Source organism: Colletotrichum siamense (assembly GCF_013390195.1).
Source record: "Colletotrichum siamense strain Cg363 chromosome Unknown KSG_Cg363_contig02, whole genome shotgun sequence".
In the NCBI taxonomy this organism is placed as follows: domain Eukaryota; kingdom Fungi; phylum Ascomycota; class Sordariomycetes; order Glomerellales; family Glomerellaceae; genus Colletotrichum; species Colletotrichum siamense.
In genome coordinates, this window is record NW_023501015.1 from 5,469,121 (window position 1) to 5,495,144 (window position 26,024).

The 26,024-nt window shown below is 48.6% G+C and overlaps 7 protein-coding genes across 7 annotated transcripts; 5 read left to right on the plus strand and 2 right to left on the minus strand.

Moving 5' to 3' along the window:
- Window positions 1–4,107: 4,107 nt before the first annotated feature.
- Window positions 4,108–9,553, minus strand: patB-3 (Carboxylesterase patB; the record flags this gene model as incomplete). The annotated part of the gene is made up of 5 exons (XM_036635277.1): window positions 4,108–5,448; window positions 7,725–8,557; window positions 8,622–8,902; window positions 8,961–9,367; window positions 9,434–9,553. 5 exons carry the CDS (start codon window positions 9,551–9,553, stop codon window positions 4,108–4,110), a joined length of 2,982 nt encoding a protein of 993 aa, XP_036499054.1.
- An 891-nt stretch (window positions 9,554–10,444) lies between these two features.
- Window positions 10,445–11,339, plus strand: RTM1-3 (Protein RTM1; the record flags this gene model as incomplete). Its single annotated transcript, XM_036635278.1, has 3 exons — window positions 10,445–10,559; window positions 10,613–10,864; window positions 10,927–11,339. 3 exons carry the CDS (start codon window positions 10,445–10,447, stop codon window positions 11,337–11,339), a joined length of 780 nt encoding a protein of 259 aa, XP_036499053.1.
- A 510-nt stretch (window positions 11,340–11,849) lies between these two features.
- CGCS363_v003430 (Sterol uptake control protein 2) lies at window positions 11,850–13,115 on the plus strand (the record flags this gene model as incomplete). The annotated part of the gene is made up of 2 exons (XM_036635279.1): window positions 11,850–11,938; window positions 12,047–13,115. The coding sequence occupies 2 exons, from the start codon at window positions 11,850–11,852 to the stop codon at window positions 13,113–13,115; spliced, it is 1,158 nt and encodes a 385-aa protein (XP_036500036.1).
- Window positions 13,116–13,712: 597 nt separating this feature from the next.
- CGCS363_v003431 (putative oxidoreductase bli-4) lies at window positions 13,713–14,846 on the plus strand (the record flags this gene model as incomplete). Its single annotated transcript, XM_036635280.1, has 3 exons — window positions 13,713–13,727; window positions 13,774–14,522; window positions 14,570–14,846. The coding sequence occupies 3 exons, from the start codon at window positions 13,713–13,715 to the stop codon at window positions 14,844–14,846; spliced, it is 1,041 nt and encodes a 346-aa protein (XP_036500037.1).
- A 73-nt stretch (window positions 14,847–14,919) lies between these two features.
- Window positions 14,920–17,464, minus strand: CGCS363_v003432 (uncharacterized protein; the record flags this gene model as incomplete). The annotated part of the gene is made up of 2 exons (XM_036635281.1): window positions 14,920–16,561; window positions 16,620–17,464. 2 exons carry the CDS (start codon window positions 17,462–17,464, stop codon window positions 14,920–14,922), a joined length of 2,487 nt encoding a protein of 828 aa, XP_036500034.1.
- A 1,947-nt stretch (window positions 17,465–19,411) lies between these two features.
- lolP1-6 (Cytochrome P450 monooxygenase lolP1) lies at window positions 19,412–21,220 on the plus strand (the record flags this gene model as incomplete). The annotated part of the gene is made up of 6 exons (XM_036635282.1): window positions 19,412–19,643; window positions 19,701–19,897; window positions 19,953–20,311; window positions 20,363–20,488; window positions 20,539–21,037; window positions 21,095–21,220. 6 exons carry the CDS (start codon window positions 19,412–19,414, stop codon window positions 21,218–21,220), a joined length of 1,539 nt encoding a protein of 512 aa, XP_036500035.1.
- Window positions 21,221–23,167: 1,947 nt separating this feature from the next.
- On the plus strand, window positions 23,168–25,538 carry CGCS363_v003434 (putative glutamate carboxypeptidase; the record flags this gene model as incomplete). Its single annotated transcript, XM_036635283.1, has 5 exons — window positions 23,168–23,661; window positions 23,715–23,920; window positions 23,974–24,511; window positions 24,535–24,856; window positions 24,930–25,538. 5 exons carry the CDS (start codon window positions 23,168–23,170, stop codon window positions 25,536–25,538), a joined length of 2,169 nt encoding a protein of 722 aa, XP_036500040.1.
- Between the last annotated feature and the right edge of the window lie 486 nt (window positions 25,539–26,024).

The window sequence follows — 26,024 nt, forward strand, 5'->3', positions numbered from 1 at the left end:
GCTCTCGGTGAACACATCTCCGCGGAGTCCCCATCAACATCAAACTCGGCCCCGCCGAGAGCTTTGAATATTTCGCGAGACGCTGTGACCAGCGGCGATTGGGTCGATAAATATTGCATTTACAGGGCTGAATCGAAAGAATTGGTTGAAGAGCCTGTTGGTCTCACGGTGAAACTGACTATGAATGATAACGAAGACAAAGACAAGTTATTTGATAAACAAATCAGGAGCCTGCAACCGAGATTCATCGCCCTATGAATCGTCTAGATGGATGCCAGGTTGATTCAATGCCGTAGTCTACAGTCGGAGGAATTGAACTCGTATCATAATTAATGGCTGGGCATATTTACAAAGAAGAAGTAGATCCGAATTAACCAGCCCCTATTAGTTTTCAGCTGCCTCGCGATCGAATCGGTGCTTCGATATTTGAATCGTCGCCACAGCTTCTAGAATTTTAAGCAGCATTCAGCCCTTGACGTAGAAAGAACTCTGAGTGAGTCTAAGCAAAAGGAAAGACAGCCCTCTTAAAAGATGATAGCATGAACAAGCACACCCATAACAAGGGCACCAAAGCCAGCAACAAGCTTGCCAGCCGTAGCAGTGGTTACCACAGAAGGGCTACCGGGCGTAACTCCTGCGGGGGCACCGCCAGCGGAAGACTGAGGCTGGGAAGCACCACCGGCACCAGAAGGCGATTGAGGAGCACCGCCAGCAGGAGCAGCATCACCAGAGGCAGACTGGGGCTGAGAAGCGCCACCAGCACCAGAAGGCTGCTCGGGAGCACTGCCAGCGGGAGGAGAACCACCAGGGGGAGACTGAGGCTGGGAAGCACCACCGGCACCTGCAGGAGGCTGAGCATTAGGACCACCGGCCGGAGCACCACCAGCCGGAGCACCTCCAGCCGGGGCACCTCCAGCCGGGGCATCTCCGGCAGGGGCGCCTCCAGTAGGAGTATTGCCAGTAGAAGGCTGAGGAAGCCCACTAGCAGGAGCAGCGCTCCCCATAAGGCAAGTAAACTTATTAAGTTCAATTAATTAATTAATTAAGTATAAAGCTATCGTTAGTTAATTAAGTTAAATTTAAGCTTTAAACTTAATTAATTACTTTAACTCTTTTAATAGGGATTATAATATAAATTAAATAAATATTCTACTACTAAATATCTTTATTTTTCTTTACTTTTCTTTATCTACTTTCTATTTCTAATAGAACCCTCTTTAGTAAAATATAAATTACCCCTTTTTATTTATTTAATTTTTTTTTTTAAGTTAATATTATTATAATAAACTTAGTATAATATTTTCTAACTTCTTATTTTAGTTTAAGTATTAAGTAATTTTTTTAGAGAACTTAAAATCTACTTTTTAAAATTTTCTAAAGATCTATATTAAATCTATTATTTTATTATTATTATTTTCTATCCCTATTATCTATTAATATCCCTTAAATATATTATAAAAGTAAAAGTATTATTAATACTACTCTTTTTTCTATTTTACTTATTTTATATTAAATATCTACTATATTAATAATTCTCTATTTAACCTTTACTTTTCTTCTAAATATTTTTAATTAACTCTTAAAATTTAGATCTATTATATTATAATTTAAATAAAATAAAAACTACTTTTTACTTAACTATCTTTTATTTAAAAACCTTTTTAAAATTATAATAAATAATAAAATATATATAAAAGTTAAAATTTTTAAAAAAAAGTATAAAAAAGAGGATAAACTAAATAAAAAACTATAGTTAATATTTTATTCTCTATTAACTAAATAATTAACTAAAAACTAATTATTAAACTTATTATTATTATAATTTTAAAAGTAAATAGATTATTCTTAATATTAAAATAATTTTATCTACTTTAAAGTATTTTAAAAAAAATTATATTAAAGAGATTAAAATATTACTTATTAACTTAAAAAGCTTTAAAAAACCTAATAATATTTTATATAAGAGATAGTATTTAGATTTTATTAATTTAATAAAAAATTATATAAAAAATATCTAAAAAGCTATTATTTATTTTATTATAAATATTAACTTTCTTTTTACTATTTATAAAAATTTTATTTTTTAAAATATAATCTTTAATATTAATATAAAACTAGAAATATTATTATAATCTACTATATTAATAGTTTTTAAACTTAATAATATTTAGAAGTATTAAAAAGAGGTTATATAATAAAAACTTCTATATACTAATTTTAAAATCTATTTAACTTTTAATTTATAAACTTCTTTAAATTAATAAGTTATTATAAATATTACTATATATTTTATTACTAAAGAGAAAAATCCTTAAATATATTTAATTATTATAAAGAAATAACTTAAAGCTTATAATAATATTAATTTTATAAATATTCTTAAAGAGGTTATTTAAAACTAAAATATTATAAACTAAATAAGAACTTTAATCTCTAATAATATAAACTTAAATAATACTTATATAATAAATTTAATCCTTTAATTTAACCTTTTTATAAAAAAGAAATAAGATATTTAAACTAAAAAGATTTATTATTTTAAGTATATTTTTAACTTTATATTAAAAACTTTCTTATTTAGTAAAAACTCTAAAAACTTTAAGAAATAGTTAGATATATATATTCTTCTATAATAAGATAAAGCTAACTTTAAGTATTAATAAAAAATTAACTTTATTAATAAACTTTATAATATTATAAAGTTTATAAAAACTTTACTATAATATATATAGAGGTTTAAAAATCTATTTTATAAAATATTAAAAAGATTTAAATAATTTAATAATATTCTTCTCTTTTAGTAGATATTTAGAGAAATTAAACTAATTTAAAATAATATTATAAAATAGAACTCTATATATTTTATAATTAAGTAAATAATTTATTTTAAAAATAAAATAGATAGCTTTTATTTTTCTTAAAGTATTAAAGATCTTATATTAGTTTAAGATATCTTAACTTTTAATAACTAGCTATAATTAATAAAAATTATAATAATCTTAAAACTTATTTAAAAGATTATATTTTAAATATAAAGTTTTAAATAAAATAGTTTATATAATAAACTTTAAGAAATAATTACTACTATAGAATATTTTCTAAGTTACTTTAAGAAGTAGAAAACCTTCTATAATAATATTAATAATAGGAATTCTTAAGATTTTAAATTAAAAAAGTTATAAGCTTTTTTATAAGAAATATCTTAAAAATTCACTTAATTAGTATATTAATAAGTTTTATTATATACTTAAGTATTATAACTATCTTAAAAACAGCTTAATAAAAGCTTTTTACTTATTTATACTTATTAAAAGTATATTAATAATATCTCTAACCTAAAAAAATAAATAGTAATAATTAGTAATACTTAAAGACTTCTATTAATAATAAATAGAAGAAACTAAATAAATATTATACTTTAATAAAAAAGTTATTTCTATATATTACTATATTATTCCTCTACTTTAGTTTTAATATAAAATATATAAAAAAGAACTAATAATCTTTTTATTAATAAGAATAAATATTTAATACTAAATTAGCTCTAAAAAGATATTTTAACTAATAATATCTTTCTAAAAAAAGAGAAAGTATAAGAAATATAAACTAATATTTAGAACTTTATAATCTAAATAACTTTAAGTAGTAAGTTTAAATAGAAGTTATTATACTTAAAGAAGATAAAAATAATAAAGAACTAAATAAATTAAAGAAGTATTTAAATCTATAGAAATAAATTAACTATAATCTTATTAATTAGTAGTTTATTTATAAAAAAGAATATCCTTATTTAAATAAACTAATATTAAGTATATTAATAATACTTTTATAGTTATCTAACTATAAAAGAGTATTTAGTATTATATCTTTTATTTAAACTTTATAGAAACTAATAATAAAAGTAGAAAAATTAAAAATATTATAATATATAAAGTAATAGTATAAGAAGAGTATAATCTTACTACTTAATAAGTTTAAATAGTTTTACTTAGTAATTACTTATAATTAATTAGTAATTAATTAAGTATAGTATTATAATATAGTAATTAAGTTAAGTTTGAGCTTTAAACTTAATTGATTGCCTTGGGGTGGGCGCTGAGCAGGAGGCTAGGAAGAACCAGGCTGACCGGGTTGAGGAACACCAGATTGACCCGGCTGAGCCGCACCACCGGCAGTAGGTTGAGAAGGAGCACCACCAGGCCCCGGAGAGGGACCAACAGGGACGGGGGCCAGAGGCTGAGGGCAATTGCTCTTGCAACCCTCGTCGAGAGTGTACTTGCCGGTACTACCATTCCACACATACTTCTGACCGGCCTCAGATGCAGAGCCAGACTGGAATCCGCAGGAGCCATCTGTGCAGACGTACTTCTGGTTGCAGGCGTCTCCATTGCACTTCTGGACCTCGCAGTTGTTTCCGTAGCAGACAACCACCTCATCGTAATGCTTGCTTCCCGGAGTAGCGTACTCGCACTGGCCGTTCGTGCAGACAATCTTGCGCCCGCAGTCGTATCCATCACAGACGTCTGGGAACCAGACGCCGTCGTAGCAGACAAGACGACGCTGGCATTGAGAACCAGAGCAGCCGGAGTCATAACCACAGTAGCCGCCGTAAGAGATGAATCTCTTCCAGCAGTCACCATCGATGCAGAGCTGGCCGAAACACATGCCACTGACACAAGGGCTCGGCTTGTAGCAGAAGGGACCCATGCAGTCTTGGCACAACGGGCAGTATGTGGTCGTGATAGTCTGGACACCGCTGACGACAGCGGTTCCGACAGTAGTGACGGCGGTGGTTGTGAAGGTGGCGGTAACGGTGCTTGCATTCACACCAGCGGTGCTAGAGCCGGAGATGGAGCCGGAGATGGTAGCAGTACCAGAGGCGCCAGAGCTAGTGCTGGAGATGTCGCCAACAACACGGGCGAAGATGGTCAAGCGGATCTCAACTGATAGAAGCTGGCGCTTGAGGCGAGATCCGGAGGGAGTAACGGCATGACCGCAGCGCTGGTCGGGGTTGCCAGGGCAGGGTGTGTCGCACTGGGCCTCGGCAACGTTGACCTCATTGGTGCTGTCGACGACGTTTCCGCAGTAGCACTCGGTTCCTACGACACCCGCGTACTGTATGGTGGTGGGGCAAGCAGCAGCGGAGAGCTCAAGGGTCATGAGCGCGGAGGTCAGCGTCAGGTTGAAGCCCGGGTGGCCAGACGGAGATCCGAAGCAGCCGAGATTGCTCAAGATGTTGCCTTCGACAGTGATAAGAGGGGGATTGGTTGTGGCGGTGGAAGTGGCAGTGGCAGTGGATTCGCCGGACGCGGATGTGAACGTGAACTCGGACGTGCCGGTCGAGCTAGATTCAGTCAAGGTTGCAGAGTCACTGGGAAGGACTGGGTCGGACGTGGCGGTAGAAGCGTCAGTGGAAGTGTCGGTGGGTTCGCCGGGCGTGAAAGTGAACTCGGACGTGTCAGTCGGACTAGAGCCCGCCGGGGTTGAAGAGTCACTGGGAACGGCTGAGTTGCCCAAGGACAAAGACCCAGTAGGGCCTGGGTTGTTTGAAGAACCGGAAGAGACTGGATTGGCTGAAGATGCAGAACCAGATGGGACTGGGTTGACTGCAGATGAGGCGCCGGGAGGGACTGAGTTCGATGTGCAAGGAGAACAACGTCCGTCGCGGCAGATCGAGCCGCCACCCTGTACCGGTTGTCCGTTGGCACCGCCGGCACATTGAGTGTCACTGGTACAAGGCGGCGCGCAGATCCCAGCTAGGGAACAGACCTTAGATCCATCGGTGGAGCATTCGGTGTTGGCGGTGCATGCACGACAAGCGTTTTGGTCGCAGACTTGGTTTTGGGTGCCTACAGTGTCACCTGGAACTCGACAGTTCTGGCTGGTGCGGCATGCAACGCAGTTGTTATTGACGCAGTACGGCAGGGCCGCATTTCGAACGGCACACAACGTGTCGCTACCAAAGCATTGAGCTCAGACGGTTTGGACCGGATCGTTGATATCACCAACAACGTGAGGCCGATAGGGCTTGAAGCCAACTTCATCTTGGCGGTGTAAAAGAGCGTGGGCAAAAGAGTGTGGGAGCAGGCTCTGCGCGAGCAAGCAAGTTGAAAAGAGTGTCGTCTCTGAAAAGATGTCTGTCGTGTGTGAACAAACACTAGAAGGTAATTGGGTTTACGTCCATCAATTATCCATACATCTACTCCCGACAGTCGCCGTCACGTTCAACGTCCAATGTTGAGACCGCTGAAGAGTCTTGGTCTACAAAGATGGTCCTCTTCCATGGAATTCAAATCTTGGCACGACAGATGCTCGCAAACTCGCATGGAACAGGCAAACAATTGTTCAGATAAGCAGATGCATGCGAATTCCGACATATTGCTCTTGGTATGCAGGATCGTCATTTTGAGATTCAGCCCCGAGTGTGGAAATGTGGCAGATTCAGAACAAACTCCAGCAGCAACTGAACCAGTCGTAGAGAGTGAGGTTTCATGAACAGTCTTACACATCGAAGGCTGAGACGTTACGCCATTGTTAGACATTTGTCTTCCCCCTAGGCTTGTTCCTGATCAACTCCAAATGTTAGGCTTTTTGGCTGAGCCCATCCCCTTGGCGCCTGAGACATGAGAGTAAGGGAACGCCCTCTATGCTCACAGTGCCAAGCCACACATCGGACAGGCAGTGAGGGTATCGTGGAAGAGCACGGGAGGGAGAGTGAAGCCGGAGGCGTTGGGTGGCGGCGAGCATAGCGAATAGAATCACCGAAGCCAAGCCTCTACATTACTCACCATATCTTATAGGCGAAGAAGAGCGCGCTGAAACTTCAATGTCTCAGGCGTTGAGAAAGCACACTCGTTCTTTACACAACGCCATCTCCATTTCCATATCGGTGCACTTTTTGTCACTATCGTCGCATCTAGCCTTCTGTGGAAGTCAAGTGGTTGCAGGCATAAGTCACCAGGTGGCGCTCTCTTTTCATCTCAAGTTTTCAAGTTTGACAAGAGTATCAAGAGTCGGCCACTACAGGTGAAACTACATCCCATGCTACGTTCCATACACTGGAGCGACACATCATAAGGTTAATATTGTCGTAGATCTTATGCCCAATAGCGTATAATATGATTCTCAAAAGGTTGTAACATTACACCCTCTATCTGAATGGCCTCGTGATTTTCAAGACAAAAGAATATTTCTTACAGATTTAAGTAAGCACTAAAGAGAGACAGTCTTCTAACGAAGTACCATGTTATGAAACACTCAAGGATTGTATTGAATGCGCCACAAATGCGTTGCTGATGCACTTTCATTTCACAGGGGGTACTCCCCATGCTGGGATACATTCTCGTCGCCATTTTTGCCATCATTTGTCCAAAGAGCAAAACAGTATATTATGATTAAACACAGAAGATTTCCCCAAACTCTGTGAAACGTCATGATTGGGACGCAAATGATTGCTTTGTATGGCTATATTGATGATAATGGTTGAAAGTTCCGTTGATCCCATGGTGAACATGGCTATGGAAAAGAATGAAAGGGAAGATGGGCACGAAAAAATTTTGGGGCGAAGCAAATGAAAGAAGAGCTTGAAGCCAAGATACAGGGACCCGTAGACGATCCAAGTGAATGTCGAGGTGTGTTTACAGGTGTGTTGACATTTAAGCGTAGAGTGCCTTCTGAAGCCACAAGCACCTTTCGTTAGCCGTCGTGTCACTAACAACACTCACGCCGCTGTTGTTGAACGCCAGCATGTCTGCGTTAGCGCCCGAGACTGGGAACTCAGGGAGGCCAAGCCCGTTGGGGTTACCAGACTTAACGAAGTTGACAATGTAGCCCTGCAGCGTACGAGCGACATCCACAATGACAGGCCCGAGACTGCCAACATAAATACCACCTTCCACCTCATCTGGACCATTGTAGAAAGCGTAAGGGAAGTCAGAACCATGAACACCTGGGTGTACTCGGAACTCGTAGTTGTAGGTGTTGTTCCCGAATGCCCGAGCCAGGTAGTTGACGTTGCATGCGAAACCCAGCTCGGCAACATAGAGCATGGTGCGATTGACACCCGGTTCCGGGTAGAGTTCGTCGACAATGTAACTGACAATAGGCTCCTCTATCGTGGGCCATGCATCGCGGATCATTGCGGCCATTTGGTCGTTTGTTTCGACGAAGGGTGGGGAGAAGTTTGCGCCCTCGTTGGCGGCGTGGCCCGTCATAACTGAGACGTTGCGATCAAACTCGCCCTTGAGCAGAGAAATTCCGGGCAATGCCGGCACGAGACCTCCGTCGATGACGGGACCATAAGTTGTTGAAATCCATTTGGACGATCCGACTGCCTTAGCGTTGGCCAAGATGACTTCCTCCGTTGATGAATTCTGTGCCTCCTCAACAGTAGTCACGTTGAGAAACTGCAGGAAACTGTTCGTAGAGTTCTCTTGCTCATACTGAGAGGTTACAGGGATCCAACCGGCCGACAGGGGAATTGCCCTCGCAAAAGGGGCAGGTTTCAGCCCTCCGTATGCCGTGATATGATGCACGATGCTTCCTCCTCCCGCAGATCCTGTGGCTCACGGTCAGCATCCGAAGGGATTCTCCCAGCAGTCGTCTTCGATGAAGTCACCAACCTCCCATAACGGTCACTTGCTCAGGGTCCCCTCCAAACAAGTGGATGTGTTCTTGGACCCATTCCAGGGCGAGCCTCTGGTCCTGGAGACCAGCGTTTGATACTCCACCAGAAGCTTGCAATGATGGCCCAGCAAGCCATCCAAGTGCTCCTAGTCGGTAGTTGATGCTCACGTAGATAATGCCGGGACTTCCGTCGGCCTGGCTAGCTCGAATAAGGCCGGTCGGGTCGGCACTGTTGTCGTAGATCTTGTTCCCAACAGCGTATGCGCCTCCGTGAATCCTGAAAGCTTTCATTAGATACGATGCTCAGATAATTTCAATCCTTCACGCATACTCACCATACTAGAACAGGCACCCCTTTATATCCAGTCGCAGACGTACCATTTTTAGCACTCTCGAACACTCTTTTGGGAACAACAACATCCAGGAAGAGGCAATCTTCGGTCGTGTGGTTGTTTGGGTTAGCCCACGGAGCGGGCCATTCCCTCTGTTCCCGGGCAGTACGCGCTATTTCTTCGGCATTGGTATAGTTGAAAGTTGCCTGGTTACCTGCAGCATATGCTGAAACGAATTCTTGAGTGATAGCAAACCATTCAGGCATCGCCTGTGGGCAAATACGTCCTTGCTCGCCTGTTTGGATTTCGGGATCGCGTCCAGTCGGAGGCTGCGGTGCGCGAAAGCGGAGAGACCCTGTAGGAGCCTGAGCGTAGCGGATATTGGTGAAGTTCAGGATGCCAGTTGTCTCCTATGCCAGTCTTAGCAGAGTTCTGCGGGTAGACAATAATTGTGTGAGGGGTGTTGCAAGCCATACGTTGAAAGAGATAGCCTGGTGGACTTCATAACCGAGGTCAACAGTTGCCAAGCGACTGGACGCATGAGATGGCGTAGGCAGAGCAGCAAGAAAGCTGCAAACGAGCGGCAAAAAGAACATGATCGCAAAGAAATATTGGTTGGCTGCAGGACAATGGCCGATTCAATCATAAGCTACCCAGAGTAGGTCGGAAACAAGTCGTGGTAACCCAAAGTCTTATATGCGTTGGATTCACAGCCAGGAATTTTCGATCAGAACAAAGAGCTACCCAGGCGAACGTACCTCGGAAGGATATGACACCAAGAGCCGCCATTTCATGAGGAAACTGCTGCAAGGTCACAACCCACAGCTCGATAGATTGCGGTACTTGGCGGTCGCCCCACAGGGCGTATTCAGAGCGTATTCGACGGCCTTCCTCATCGGGGTTGCGGGGAGCGTATTCAAGAGCGTATTCAGAAAGGTAAAGAGCCCTTGCCCTTGCTTCTTTTCTAGGTGAACAAAACTGATTCAGCTCAATTTTGACAACGAAAAACGGGATTCTTTCCACTATAGGCAATAATCCAGTGGAGCCTGGAGCTATTGTTGGCCGTTGCCTCCAACTTCTCATGATGGGTCCAAACTAGGCTTGTCGTCCACATATCATTCAGGGTATGAATTTTGGCTGGAATCTATTGCAATACGCCATGGTGCGCCAAAGACCAATCAGTCTGTTGACAGGCTATGGGGCCGACTTGGCAGAGTCTACAAAATAGAAACTCGTATTCTTTCACATACCGACAGCACATGTTTCCACAGGTGAGGCGTATTTGATTTCGAAAGGCGTATCAATTACAATGAAAAGCTGGAAAGACAATGATAAATAATCATCAGTAGCTAAAATATCTCTTGCCTCCCGCATTTCAGCCTCACGCCAGACAGAGTTCAACTCAACTACAGCAAGAGCAGCGCAAGTTCATATTTCCGACCATGTCAGACTGCAGATACCAATCTCTCTTTGCATATGCGCCGTCAATGGCTGCTGCTGCCTTCTTCACTTCTGCCTTTGGCTTGTCTGCTGTTCTTCACCTTGGCCAGGCAGTATACTTCAAGACATGGTGCATGATACCGCTGGTCGTCGGAGCCTTTTGTAAGTCCGTTTTCATGAACATGTTTTGCATGGTACTGATTCTTGACATGTAGTTGAGACAGTAGGCTATATCATGCGATGTCTCTCCGCGAGCGAAAACTTCGGCTGCTGGAGTCTGCCTCCTTTCATTATTCACTCAATCCTTGTTCTCGTTGCACCAGCCGTCATTGCAGCCTCAGTCTATATGGTGCTTGAGAAAATCATTCGGCTTGCCGACGGCGACTCGTATTCTATTCTCTCCCCGCGCTGGATAACCCGCATCTTCGTGGCTGGCGATGTGGCATCTTTCTTGATACAATCATACGGTCAGTTAAAATTCCGGTGAGGAGATGCATCGCATGATACTGACTCTGTCTAATCGGTACAGGGGGAAGCATGGTCTCAAAGCCAACCGCGACGGAGTCGTCAAAGAAAGCAGGCCAACAAATCGTCCTCGCCGGTTTGGTAGTACAAGTGGCCTTTGGTGTGCTCTTCACTATCGTTGCCGGAGTCTTCCACCGGCGCATTTGTAAGGCCTTCACTGCCGCAGATGTCTCGCAAGAGATCCACTGGCTGATGACGCTCTACGGCGTCATGGTACTAGTCACTATTCGCAACATCTTTCGCATCGCTGAGCACTCTGGCGGCCAGGACTCTTCCCTGATGAAGGATGAATATCTGCCGTATCTCTTCGATGCTACCCCGATTTTGTTGGCGTTGCTTTGGTTCAACTGGTGCCATCCTTACAAGATGAAGAAAACCGCGCCGTTTGGCTATCCGTTGACGAGCACTGCCAGTTGAATGAGCCGTTTGTCAATACCAAACAACAAGGGTGTTTGGCGGCATTGGCTCTGATTCATGATATGCCTCGGAACTGGATGTCGCGACATCATTTCGGTTTCCATAGCTAATAGATTTTCTGTCGTTTCTCATTTCACAAATATATCGCCAACAACATTCAATTCTCGTACAGAACTCCTGTCGGCATCGGGCGAAGTTCAGCTGGCTGCAGCTCTCAGTGGGCGGCTCAGCCACTATTACATCCTTGTCGATCCCCACAAACACGGGTTCTGTGCCCAACTCGCAAACATTTAGTGCCTTGGCGAGGCAAATCTGTCACTGCGAATAGTGCCCTGAGAGCCTACAAGAATTCGGTCTGCCCCCTACATGGCTCTAACAACAGCAACATGCTGCGATGGCAATGCCGCGACTCCTAAGCAGTCGTGCTTCTGCTTCCTCTAGACCTTTTGCAGTCGACCTGAGCGAAACATCTTCAGACTAACAGAATGACCCGGACGGAAAGTAACGACAATGGCGCGTCCGTGGGGAGCAAAGGCATTCGACGGTCTCACCAGAAATCGCGTGGCGGCTGTAGCTTTTGCAAGCGACGCAGAATCAAGGTGAGTTGGATGAAATACCTCTTCTTAACGAAACGCGGCGAGAACTCGAGACTTAATTTAATCGAAGTGCGATGAAAGAAAACCGAGCTGCACCAACTGCATCAAAAGGTCGCTGTGGTGCAGCCTGAACACCAATCCGTCGCCCGCGTCAACGCCTGAGAACGCAGCTCAAGCCACTGTCTTTGAGCCTCTGCCTGACAATCAGGCTATGGAGGAGTGCAATGAATCTGCTTTCACTCTGGACGTTCAGGACCTTCAACTGTTTCACCATTTCTGCTCCATCACGTCCATGACTTTCGGCCCAACTCCACATGTGCAGCAATTTTGGAGTATCACAGTGGCCCAGATGTCTTTCTCTCACCCCTTTCTCCTGCGAGCGATCCTTGCGATTGGTGGTTTGCACATGAACCATCTCAGACAAAACAGCAGCGAGGCCTCGGGCTGGTACAAGACGAAGGCCACAGCCCATTGGCAAGCCGCGGTCCGACTTGCAACCCCAAGACTTGCTGCGATAGACGCAGAATCCTGCGATCCGCTGTTCATATTCGCCATGCTCTCATGCCTCCAGACGTTCGCCCTGGGTCCTCAGCGGGGAAACTTCCTGCTCTTCACAGACGACTCTGAGATGGAATGGCCCATCTTCTTCCGCGGGTTGAGAACGGTCGCTGAGGCATCTGTCCTCTTTGGCATGACGGAGCCCACCAGACCGTTGGCTTTCATGTACGGAATCGCCAAGCTGGATCTCGAAACGCTGCCTCCGGATGAGCCTGTGACATCCTGGGGAACGGCATTGAGAAATCTCCGTCAGATCATGATGAATGAGGTGTCTGGCGAAGAAGAGAGGGCAGTGTACCAGGACGCTCTGCACCGCCTTTATGCCGGGTTTTCAGCCGTGTTTGGAGACGCCGATACGGTCGGAGGCGCAAACTCGCAGGTGGTTTTCGCCTGGCTTTACCACGTCTCGGAGAACTTCGTCGAGCGACTCCAGGCGAGAGAGAATCTGGCGCTGGTATTCTTCGCATATTTCGCAGTGCTGATCAAGCAGATTGATGGCGTCTGGATGATCAAAGGCTGGCCAGATCACTTGATAGCCGGGATCTACTACACTCTGGTGCCGGCGACACGACTCTGGATTCGCTGGCCGATGGAAAGGATAGGATGGTTTCCACCACCGTAGTAGGCCCTCGTCTGCACCAGTGTCCTCCGATATACCGGGTTTCATGGACGAAACTGCGGAGGTTCTGCCCCGGGCAGAAGATCATTCAATGACCGACGTACGTCTGATGACACGTCGAAAGTCACCATCGGATGTCACTAGCGGAACAAAAACGCCATGTTTTGCGCCCTGGAGCTTCGTCGCCGTAGGGCTTAGTACGCGAGGGAAACGGTACTGTGTCTTAGCATCACGCTGTGCGACGCGACGGACGGACTTGACATGAGCGCGTCATCGACAGAACCGCCGTTTTTGGGCGAGCCAAGTAAGACAGTGACATCGATAATGATTCATGCGGCTCAACGCCTTCCCATATAAGCAATTGAACAGAGGACCAGGCCAATTATTTCGTGTTGGGATGAAATCATTCAGCATAACCGTCTACCAATGAGCTCTGCGCGAATTCCAATCAGTGTTTTGAGGCGGAATAAGTTGATAGACTTATTACCTTCAAAAACCTCAACTGCGTCGCTTCATACTGCACCTGCATCAATAAAATACAGCAAAATTGCAACAATTACGAGATCATTACACTATACTCGTCCCGTGAACATTCCCGTAATGGAGACCATCAAGGTAACAAGACCGCTGCATCTGCCCGTCCGCCCTGACACATGTACAGAACACCATCGCCGAGAACTTTGGTGGCAGCACCGCCGCCAGCCTCGGTTCTCACCAGTTCAGTCTTGAGGACTGCCCCGACCTCACGTCAAAGATTGCTGTGGTGACGGGCGGCAGCGAGGGCATTGGGTACGGCGTCACCCACACTCTCCTGAAGCACAACATCGCCAAGCTCTACATCCTTTCCGTTTCCAAGGAAGTCGTGGAGGGCGCCCAGGATGCCATCGCCAAGGACCTCGGCACCGAGAAGGCGAACCGCACCAAGTGGTTCCAGTGCGACATGTCGGACTGGAAGCGCGTCAAGGAGGTCGCAGAGGCGATCAAGAACGACGCCGACCGCCTCGACATCCTCGTCAACAACGCTGGCCGCGGCATCATGAGCTTCGAGCTGACGGACTACGGCGTGGACAGGCACATGGCCCTGAACCACATGGGCCATGTGGTATTGACAAGTCACCTGCTGCCGCTGATTAAGGAGACGGCGGAGAAGGGCAACGTGGTTCGCATCGTGAACCAGGCAAGCAACGCACATCAGGCTGCGCCGAGCGATGTCAAGTTTGAGAGTCTGGAGGAGCTTAACAAGGACCTGGGTCCGAATGGACAGTATGGACGCAGCAAGCTTGCGAACATCTTGTACGCGCGGTACTTTGCAAGGAAGGTGACGCAGAACGGGCACCCGAATGTACTGATGAATGCGACGCATCCTGGGTTTGTAAGCACGAAGATGAGCAAGGAGGATATTTTTGAGCCGTGAGTATCTCCCTTCAGCCCTTGAATACCGCATCTGACTGTGACAGATATCCCTTGGGAGGCTACGCGATGGCTGTTGGCATGGAACCGTTTAAGAAGAGTCAGTGGGAAGGTGCTGTCTCTGCAGTATTTGCAGCTACGGCGATCAAGGAATCTGGCCAGTACATTTGTCCGCCTGCGATCCCTGAGGCAGGCAACAAGCTAGCGCAGGATGAGAAGTTGGCTGATCAATTGATGGAATTGACGCGCAAGATCATTACGGAGAAGACGAGAAGCCAGTCTGTTGACAAGGGCTGCCCCATGGACGACCTCGTCTTGCACTGAGACTTTAAGTAGCTCTGACCATTCAACAAGAATTATAGAACTGAACCTTGTATTATCAAAATGCTGTCGCTTGCTACCTGTGAAATAGTGATCCCTCCCTCTTATTCTGATTAACATCTCCTTCCAACCCGAAGCCGCACCTGACCTCATTAGGCGACCATATCGGACTGCCCTGCTGGGGGTATCTTCCATCCGTCCCCAGAGGACTCATAACGTTTTGACTCATAACGCCGTACCCAATCTTCAATTCCTTCACATCCTTCGGCACATCACCACGATCCCGATCGGGACCCTCCCACTTCACCTTCTCCAGCGCAGGGCCTCGTGTAGCGGCCACGATACTCGAAAATCGTGTATTGCGCAGCACCCCGCCATTCTCCCGGATCGCCAGCGCGCCCGCCGCCACACACGACATGGCGAGGAATATCGCAATCGCGTAGACGATCCACAGGTCGCGCGCGTGGTAGCTGTACAAGTTCGCCATCCGCGAGCGCTGGCAGCCGTACATGTATGATGACCTGTTGCCGGGACCGCCGCCTTCGAGGAGCTGGCCCGTCATCTCGGTGGGCTGGGCCGCCCAGACGACCGGGACGAACTGGGGCATGGAGAAGATGGAGAGGATAAGGTCCTCGTAGAAGCCTTGCACCATCTCCATGAGGTTTTCGTGGGGAAAGTAGTTGTTTCGCGGGTCGAGGAGCTTCGTCTGGATCGCGTCGGTGTTGGTTACGGGGTTGACAAGCGCTTTGTCGGTCTGGACGGTGCCGTTGAGGAACTTGCGCAGCATGAAGCCGAGGGAGTGGTATGCCGCCGTGCGGCGATAGTTCGAGACATCGGTTGGGAGGATGTAGTTTGATGTAGGGGTGGCGGTAACGTTGTCTGCCGTGCCGTCGTCTGCGTCAACGTGGGGGATGTATGTTGTGTTGATGATTGGCCGGAGAAACTTGCTCTTCTTCATGTATGCCGACTGCGTTGCGTCTGTGTAGTTGAAGACGGCTGTGTAGTCGGTCTCATAATGCTCACATGCAAAGATCTTAGGAGTGAAGTCGACGTCGGTTCCGCCCGAAGATGTGTTTCCCTTTACGACGTGGCCGATCCAGATGATCGGCTCTGTCCGGAAGGCTCCCATGTGCTCCGGGTATGGCGGGTCCATCTTCGGGATACCGCCGATGTCGACGTCTTTCATCTGCGTCGTCGAGTACTCTCCGCCACTCGTGAATGCATAATAGGCGAAGGTTCCGTTAGGAAGGAGGATATCGGTGCCGAATGGCGACATCGCTTGGCCCGACTGTTGGGTGAGATTCGTAGGTTTCGAGCCAACGCCGCTGGCCAGCTCTGTGCACTTGTAGCCAGGGGCGATGAACTGAATCTCAAAGGTGCAGTTCCAACCCTTGCTGCAGACTTCAACAGACGCATTCTTCCTCGATACGACTTCCTGGAAGTAAGCGCCAAGGGTCGCTGTCTGCTGAAAGTTGGGGCTAGGCCCGGTGTAGTAGTCAAACCATCCCGGAGGATCCTCGTCAGACGGCTTAGTGGTGTTCCAGAATGACAGCGGCATCTCGTAGAGGCCGTCGATGCGGACGGGTTTGCGCCAGTCAGCAGTCTCTTCCATGGCGAAGTTCAAGCTGCGGACGCCAGGGCACGTGGCATTCTGGATCGTGACTTCGGGTTGCACAAGAAGCGTGTTGGCCGTGAGAATGACGACCAACGGAGAGAGCCTTCATAAAAGTTAGCGATACGTGACATGAGATTGGCGTTGTTGAGGCTGGATCTCACCAGACAAAGAGCGCAAGGGCAGCTGTTGCCTTGGCGCCCTTGAGGAATTCCCAGTTCAAGAACGCGATGAGGTTCTCAGTGGCCGCGAACATTGAATCGAGCGCGGCAATGCTCAGTATTCTCGATCTCACCGTCGCCCAGATGCGCTGTTGAAACGCCGATATTACGGCAGCGCCCAAACTGGCTTTGGCCATGAATGCAAGGATCGTCCCGTACCGAAGCATCCGCACCTGGTCATCCGCGGGGTGGCCGTCAAGAGACGCATAGAACGCGTGATGGCCGACTGCGAAGCAGATGCCCACCACAAGCCAGAGGTACATGTTCCATGATGAGTGCCAAAAGCCGCAAGTCGGCTTCCGCATGCGAAAAGATCTCACGGGCTCATTTGGCGGTCCTAGATAATTCGCTGCGACGTATGGAGGCGGCTGCGGAGGCATTTGCTGCTGGTGATATGCATGTTGCTGCTGTTGGTATTGTTGCTGTTGCTGTTGCTGTTGCTGTTGTTGTTGTGCCCCTGCGAACCCATACCCATCATACCCAGGCTCCTGGGCGTTGTGAAGCAGCGCCGCACTCGCATCTTGGCGTTGGTCGTGATGGTGCGCGAGGTCGTCGTGAGTTTCTTGGCCTCGGATCAGTGGATCGGCGTCGTAGTGCGCCGATCCGCTTAGCGAGCTCAGGTCGATGCCATGCGTGTCCATCGGGCCTCCCGTCGCTGCGTTCGTCGTGTCATGAATGTTGGTCTCAGAGTCAGAGTCCTTCGTCGCTGGGACGGGTCTTTGTGGGATGGCCGCGGAGTGTCTCTGTTGCTGTTGCCATCCCATCTCCGTAGTCTCCTGTGATGACATTGAAGGAAGAAAAAGCTGCCCAGAGGCAGCGGAGGAGGGGCTGCCAAGGGCCACACACGCCTCTCTCACAAGCTGGAGATCAAAATGAGACGGAGGATCGCGCTAGCTTCGCTGGTGCAGCTTCTGCTGGCGCTGGGTAGGATGTGCCGAGCGGCAACGTCTTGTTTGGATTTGAAGGGGGTGGGCGGGCAGGATGCGAGATGGAGCTGATCTGCTGGAATTTTTCCCTTTTCAAGGTAAGACACGCCCTTGCATGTGCTACCAGGCAACGAGAGAATGCCACAGTTCCCAAGCTGTCCACGCGGCTGGGATTCGGGGCCTGGTCGAATCTGAGGGCCTAGACTCAGTCCTGCAAATCGTGGCGGTGTTGTGGTGTATTTTGGTTCTTGGTTGTGCTGGGGGGCTGAATCAAAGTAGAATGCCAACCTGCGGCCCCGAATTCGGCGCAGACGCGGTTCGGTGCGGCGGGATGGGAAGTGCCTCACTTCTTTGAGTGTGTTTGACTCGGCCTCCGACCGTGTTCTTGGCTCGAACAAGCTTTGCTGCGGTCGGTTCAAAGTCTGGGAGAGCAGCTGAACGCCGTGTGCTCCGGTCCGTGGAACCGTGATCGGCGCTTGGATGACGGAGACATGCACAAATGGTTGCTACACGGAAGAGAAAAAGATTGGCAGGTTCACGATAATCTTTCTTTTCTCAGGGACCTGTGGATCGTTATGTACAGCAGGGATGAGAGCTCAATCCCCGTCAAATAAATAATTAAGGCAAAATAAAAACTTAACGTGGACCCTGGTCTCCAGGAGTCCAGCCCCTATTTTTCCCGCTCCTTTGGTTCACAGGCGGAGACTGAAAGGGTGAGAGAGGGGCCCAGCATTTCGTCCATTTTCGCTGACAGCGTGGACGCGCTAAGACGTGGCTGGAGGTCTGTTTTCGGGAAAGCTTCGCCTAGCTGAATCGTCCAGCTGGAGCCAATCGCGTGGCGTTCATGGAGAGATGTTGGACGAAGGATTCCTCGCTTCAGGCTGTACAAGCAGAAATATCGATGCAGGTGAGATTGGTCGGCTGACCGCGCGGCACGTTCAGCCGAACGGGGTGACGGGAGAGGGCACATAGAGATTGCTCCGTGCCGCCGTTAGGACGTCCCGCGGTTACGGAGCGGCCTCCGAGACTGCGCCGTGCCACGCTACCCCGGCAACTTGATAGATAGGCGATTAGGATGTTCCTTTGTTGAACTTAGCTTTCTGCTGTGGCCCCTTGCGTGATAAGAGAAGAGACCGTCAAAATGTCTCGGCTTACTTCAATTGATAGCAAAGATAAACTGACGCAGGGACTGCTCCCGCCTCTTCTGATTGAGTCTCTGTCCATCTAGGAAGTCACAAAAATCACCACAGCTCCAAGGATCGACGTCGCAACAAAGAATCTCTCGAGAGCGCTTTTGATGATCATCCACCACTAATCATGTTTGCCAATCATACGTCATTTTGTTTGCTCAATTCACCAACACAAGCTGTACAGCTGTTGAAGACACCCAAATCCCTGTAACAATCACCCAGTCTACAGTCCCGGTTCCACGCAAACCTGCAGGGCTCTACCAACACGGCCCCTCCATTCGACAATCTTTTTTCCCAAGTCCAACTGCCGTCGCCCAGAAGCCGTTATCTGCCAATCACCATCGACTCAATGACCGTGTGAACCGTGTCTAGCGCTCTCCAGCAAACATGGCAGACCCGGCCGGTAGCGACACACGGGTCTCCCGCCGGAATGGGGGTCAACCCCGCACAGTGGTGATGTCGCGTTAGAGACAGGCTGCCAAATTTGCCGAAGCTTTTTAGCTAGGGCGTTCTCCCCGTCCTTAGGGTCCCCTTCTCTCTCTTCGATTTAACGTTTTGTTTGACATCCCATCAATCACCGTGCAGAAGTGACGTGCTTCCATCCTCGGCCGGGCTCAAAATGCCGGGTCACGATGTCTTTGAAGCTTTTGAGGGCTTCATCTCGACGGCGCCGTCAGCGGTAGCTGTTGCGGGTGCGCTGGTCCTGTTGGCGGTGTGGTATTTCAAAACATGGTATCGCCTGAGGCACATTCCAGGCCCGACACTCAACGCGATTTCGATTTTGCCGATGCAGCTCATGACTCGGGGAGGGAAGTTGAGCTTCATGTTAAAGGAGCTGGGAGACAAGTATGGTACGACTTAGATCATGGCCGTTTGTGGGAAGCCCTGTTGACAACATGTTTGCGTAGGCCCTTTGGTCCGCGTTGGTCCCAACGAAGTCCTTTTTGGGGATGCAGATACCTACCGCAAAATCTCAGCTGTTCGCTCAGACTTCACAAAAGGTCCCTGGTATGAGCTGGCCAAGGTCGTCCCAGACCAGCACAGTCTCTTCTCAATGAGAGATGATGAGCAACGGAAAGATTTGAGGGCGAAGCTGAGTGAAGGCGTTCGTCTAGTCTCATCTCCAAGCTCGACGGGATAGTATTCTAATATACTTGCAGTATGCTGGTCGAGACAACGGCGGTTTCGAGCCCGGGGTAGACAAGATGGTTGCCCAATTTGTTGACCTCGTCGAAGCCAAATACGTCTCCACGGCCACCGATTACCGGCCGATAGAATTCTCCCATAAGTCTCAGTACTTTGCCCTGGACGTCATCGGCCAGCTCGCATTCGGCGAGGCCCTGGGCTTCCTAGCAAACGATGAGGATCTCTGGGGTTATGTTTCGACGAACGATCAGGTCTTTCCGGCTCTTGCACTCATGCTGAATATTCCGCACGTAGGCATCATGATGCAGCGTTGGCCGTTCAGCAAGTTGCTGCCCTTCTCGAGTGATGAGTATGGCTTTGGCAAACTGATGCAGTATGGCGTCCCCTTTTGGGCTTCAGAAGAGCTGTGCTAACTGATGTCAAGTGTTGCCCAGCGATTGGCTGACAAGAAGATTGAATCTGAAGAAGACTCAAAGGGAACCATGGTCCGACATCACCTACGTAATGGTGTAACATACAAAGAGCTCCTAGCGGAAATCTTCCTTGAATTGTATGGGTGTATCTCTTACAAACAGAACAGCTCGCTGACACAATGAGCAGCATCGCCGGTTCAGATTCAACTGCTACAGCCATCCGCATGACCATGCTGTGTCTCCTCAACACGCCCGCCAGCCTAAACGGCCTCCGCCGCGAGATTGACGCAGCAATATCTCAAGGCCGTATCAGCTCGCCCATCACCGACATCGAGGCCCGCGAGTTGCCCTATCTTCAAGCTGTGATAAAGGAAGGTATCCGCATGTACCCTCCTTCAACGGGCCTCAACTACAAGCAAGTCGCCAAAGGCGGGACTGAGCTCTGCGGTTATTATCTCCCAGAAGGAACGCAATTGGGCGTCAACGTTCAGAAGTTGATGAGGTCTAAGGAGACCTTTGGCACTGACGCAGACGTGTTCCGCCCAGAAAGATGGCTCGAAGCCGCTGCCGACGAGGAGCGATTCAAAGAAATGAGCGACGTCATCGAACTCGCCTTCGGTTATGGACGGTTCCAGTGTCTTGGAAAGACGATTGCATACATGGAGCTGAACAAGATCTTTGTTGAGGTAAGAAGATTGTGTCCGTCGTCTCGGGAAAATATCTGAGCTGACTTGGTCACACAGTTGCTTCGGAGGTTCGACTTTGCGGTGGTCAAGCCTCAAGAGCCGCTGAACCTTTACGATGCGGCGTTTTGGGTTACGACGGACTTTTGGCTGCGTGTTACTCGACGCCCTGATACCGGTGCGTAGGTGATCATGACGATAGAGTTCGTAATGTGAGAGGCAGGGATGTAAAGTAGAAGATCATCGTACGAATCTCAGGCCTCAGAGACATAAGGCTCACGGCCAGATCTAATCTAGTTGTAATGTCATACCTAATGTCTCAAACAGGGAGAGGAAGCCAACGAAAAGTGCAAAAAAACAGAGAAGACGTGATAAAAAGGAGTCCTAGGTGTCACCGTAGCAGCCTGTCAAAAAGCAAAAGATAACGATGTCAATCGCTGACGGGAATTGAGCCCGACGTGGGGGTCGAACCCACAACCTTGAGATTAAGAGTCTCACGCTCTACCGATTGAGCTAGCCGGGCAGATGGAAACATCTGCCTTGATTGTTGGATGGGACGGCGCGGGAGCCGCTCAAGAAGGGCACGCCTGATGAAAATTTTTCATGTTGGTGTGGGCCACGGCGTTTCGGGTTCCACTCGGTCGGCGTGGCCGGTGCGGAGCTCCGGGCTGGTTCCGATCCGGTGCGGGCTTGTTCGGGGTCCGTGTGTCCTTGGTGCGGGCTCGTGGCTCTGGTCTGCCGGGAAAGTAGGCCGAAACATTAGCGTTGGGCAGGCGGGGTGGCCCCGGAGTATAGAACGGAGTGGGGACAGGGCCCGAAGTTACTGGATTTTAAAGGCCTCAGACCGCTGGAGTCTTGGATCACTGGAGACTACCTCAGATGGTGGATCTGAGCAGTTCGGCTGCAAGTAGTGCCAAGAAGCGGCCTCGGCTTGAACCTGTTTCCGACGCTGCCGACTGATGCACCGAGAGATAAGCAGTGGCTGTCTGCTCCCGGATATGATGCAGAGTCTATTTTGCGTACGACTGTATGCAAGATCGTCTAGACCTGTTGTCAACTCTTAATCGAGTAAAGATGCCTAACGTGTAAGCTGAAGGAAGTATTGAGAAACCCATCCAAGTGGACAGTTCGGACAGCAACCACGCCATCTTCGGTACTCCAACCAATGATCTGGGAAGGAAAATCGGCGTCGAAAGACTTATTGAGAATTGCGTAGTGTCGCCAAGCCGATTTTGACAGGCCTCAAGTAGATGACGAACTCCCTCGCCGATGCCTCGTCACCGGAACGCGTGGGATGATGGTGTGAATGGAATCATGCGGTGGGCGACCCGAGCAAAACCGAGCCAGAGGCATCGCGGGGTCGGGGCACACAGATATACGGCATTGGATGGCGGGGGAGGGGTCAACCTCCACGTCTTGCACCAAAAGTCCTTGTGTGCCATCAGCTTATCCTCGATGAACGGAGCTACCCCGCCAGAGGCTCTTGGCAGCATGCATCTTCTAGCACGAACAAGGCAGGTCGACCGCTGTTCCAACTGTTCCGAGCTCTGCAAGCCGCTTTTCTACGCCGCATCACTGCTTGGTTTCTTGTTCACGTCGCCCGGAACGTTGGAAAGCTCCACGCCTGCCCGCATGAACACCACTAGCTTGCTGTACCTTCTCCAAATGCCGAGACTTTTCAGGCAGAATGACGACTTCCGTCTTGTTGTTTAACTGCGAGAGACATGCAGACGAGCTTGCCGTCTGTGTTCTTGCTCAGGTAGATACCTGTATGTAAAATTCTGTGTTACTTGTGGCTTGCGCCACTTCCTACCAAGGTACCAGGTATTCTTGCCGAGTATTTGCCAACGCCGTGGAGCAATGGCATCACCGGCCTTACTGGCCGTTCGTGGGCGGTGGAACGTGTCCAGGCAAGCTCGACGTCCCTCCAATCAATTGAGCACCCAGATGGCCTTTCCTCAAGCCCATTATCAATCCGCGATGAGTTTGCCCGGGCATGCAGGCTCCTCTTATCTGTCGAGTAGGTATAAAAGCCTCTCCTCCTGCGTCTACCCCTCCGGCCGACGCCGAGAGGATCACTTCTGATGTTCTCACAATTGAGTCTCAATCAAGCTTGTGCCACCACTGCCCAACATGCGCAGCCAAATCTCAATTGCCCTGGCATCCGCGGCTGTGGTCCTGGCCTGCCAGCGCGACTTGCTTCTCGAACAGCGACACACCCATCGCAAGCGGATCACCAAGCGCGCGGACGACCAATGGCCCCCAGTATTGACTGAAGAAGAGACTATCCTCGTAAACGCGTTCGACAACGTCACCATTGACGAGTGGTCCGACTACTACGGCCACCAAGTCAAGCTCGCGGGTCTTGGCAAAGAAGCCGCCGAGTGGACTGCGGAGCAGTGGAATAAGAACGGCTTCGATGCGCATCTCAACGAATACCACGTCTACCTGAGCTACCCGGTGCATGCTTCGCTACAGATAACATACGCCAATGGCTCGACGGAAGATGTCAGGCTCGATGAGGACGTCTTGGAAGAGGACGATGTGACGGGCCGACCCGATAACCAGCCTACTTTCCATGGGTACTCGGCGTCTGGAGATGTTACGGGCGAATATGTCTATGTCGGGTAAGTAGTCTGCTATTCGAGTCATTATGGAGCTGTGCTGACTGTTGGACAAGACGAGGTTCTCAAGCAGACTTCGATCGCCTAGTCGAGCTTGGTGTTGAGCTCGAAGGCAAGATTGCGCTGGCCAGATACGGTGGACTCTTCCGAGGCCTGAAAGTCAAGAATGCGCAGGATCATGGCATGATCGGCGCCGTGATCTTCACAGATCCAGCTGACGATGGCAACATTACCGTCGCCAATGGCTATGAATCTTATCCCAGTATGGCAACCTCGAACGCGTCGTCGAAAAGATACTGACAATTGGCTTTGCAGATGGTCCTGCCAGAAACCCAAGCGCCGTTCAAAAGGGTTCCGTCCTATTCCTTTCCACGAACCCCGGCGATCCGACCACGCCGGGCTACGCATCACACGAGGGAGTTGACCGCGCTGACATCTCTCCCGTCACGCCCAAGATTCCTTCCATCCCCATCTCCTATGCCTCCGCCGAGCCTCTGCTGCAGGCTTTGAACGGATTTGGATCCACCCCAGACGAAGTCAACCGTACAATTTGGGCGGGAAGCTTGGATGCTGATTACAGCACTGGTCCCGCCCCAGGAGTCACGCTTCACCTTGACAACTTCATGGAAGGAAAAATCACTCCAATTTGGAACGTCATTGGCCACATCAACGGCACCAACCCTGATGAGACCATCGTCATCGGTAACCACCGCGATACCTGGATGATCGGTGGCAACGGAGACCCAAACTCTGGCTCCGCTATCCTCGTCGAATTCACCAAGGCAATTGGAGTCTTGCGCTCCAAGGGCTGGGTCCCGAGGAGAAATATGCAAGTGTCTTTCCGCCTACGTCGGTTCTTTCGCTAATTGTGTTTAGTGTCATCGCTTCCTGGGATGCTGAGGAGTACGGCCTCATCGGAAGCACGGAATGGGTTGAGGACAACGTAAACTGGCTGACTGAGAGCGCCGTCGCCTATTTGAACATCGACGTGGCCGTTTCGGGTCCTCGTCCTAATCTAGCAGCTACGCCCGAGTTGCATACACTTGCCACCGATACCTTCAAGAAGGTTATCTACCCCAACTTCGGCGGTTTCAACATCAGTCTCTACGATGCGTGGGAAGAAGCGTCCGGCGGTCTTGTAGAGCCACTGGGAAGTGGCAGTGACTACACTGCCTTCCTGCACAAGGGCATCAGCTCGGTAAGTGGGGCCAACCCCCGGTGCCGACTCCGGACCCGGCTCACGCGTATGACGATACTGACAACGTTAACAGCTTGACGTTGGCTCCGGCGGCGGCGCAACAGATCCAATTTGGCATTATCATTCTAACTATGATAGCTACGCCTGGATGTCCAAGTTTGGTGATCCTGGCTTCCTGGTTCACGCGGCGATCGGTCAATATCTTGCCCTTCTCGCCTACCATTTGGCGGACGACGAGATCCTGCCAATTGACCTGCCGAACTACGCCTCAGAACTCAGCTCTTACCTCGAAGATTTGACGGAATTCGTCGCTTCTGAGGGCCAGGAGCTTGACTTGTCTGAATTATCCGATGCCATTGAAGAGTTCGCCAAACGGACCGAGGAGGTGAAGGCCTTGGAGCAACTTGCAGTGACGACCAACAATACAGACCTGATTACTGTGGTGAACCACAAGTACCGTGACTTCCAACGTGGCTTTATCAGTCAGGGAGGCCTGCCCAACCGAGAGTTCTTCAAGCATGTGGTCACTGCCCCAGGCCTGGATACCGGATATGCTGCCGTCCTGTTCCCAGGCATTACTGAGGGCGTGCAGTACGGAGATGGTAACCTCACCGTAGCTGAGGAGTGGGTGTCTAAGACGGCGCGTGGTATTCTTCGCGCCGCTGAGATCATCAAAACGTGATTGGTAAGGATGGTTGTTGCTTCGTCTTCTGGCATAGGGATAAGGAGTTTGGAATACCCGGCGGTTTGGAGAAAAGGCGAGAAGCCAACTTGTGACGCCCTCATTTACCTCAGCTCAATAATGCCACTCAGCATTCAATAAACGTAATAATTATGAACAATGATGATAAGCTTTGCCACGTGGAGGAATAGTGGCAACGAGCACGACGAGAATGATAAGCCTGAGGACAACAGGGACGACAACAACGATAAGGACAGCAATAACAATAAGAGCATGAGACACAAAAGGAGTCAGATAGGAACTCGCCTAAATAGCAGGACTCATCAAATGTTGAGGTGTATCACAATAGGGTTATAAAAAAGTAATAGCGGTCGCAATCATCATATTTATTTCATTGAATCGTCATAACTTCCAGCAACCCGAAACCGTAACTCCGCATACGATGGCTCTCAAGTTGGGGCTTTTCCAGTCCAATTGACCCATCCG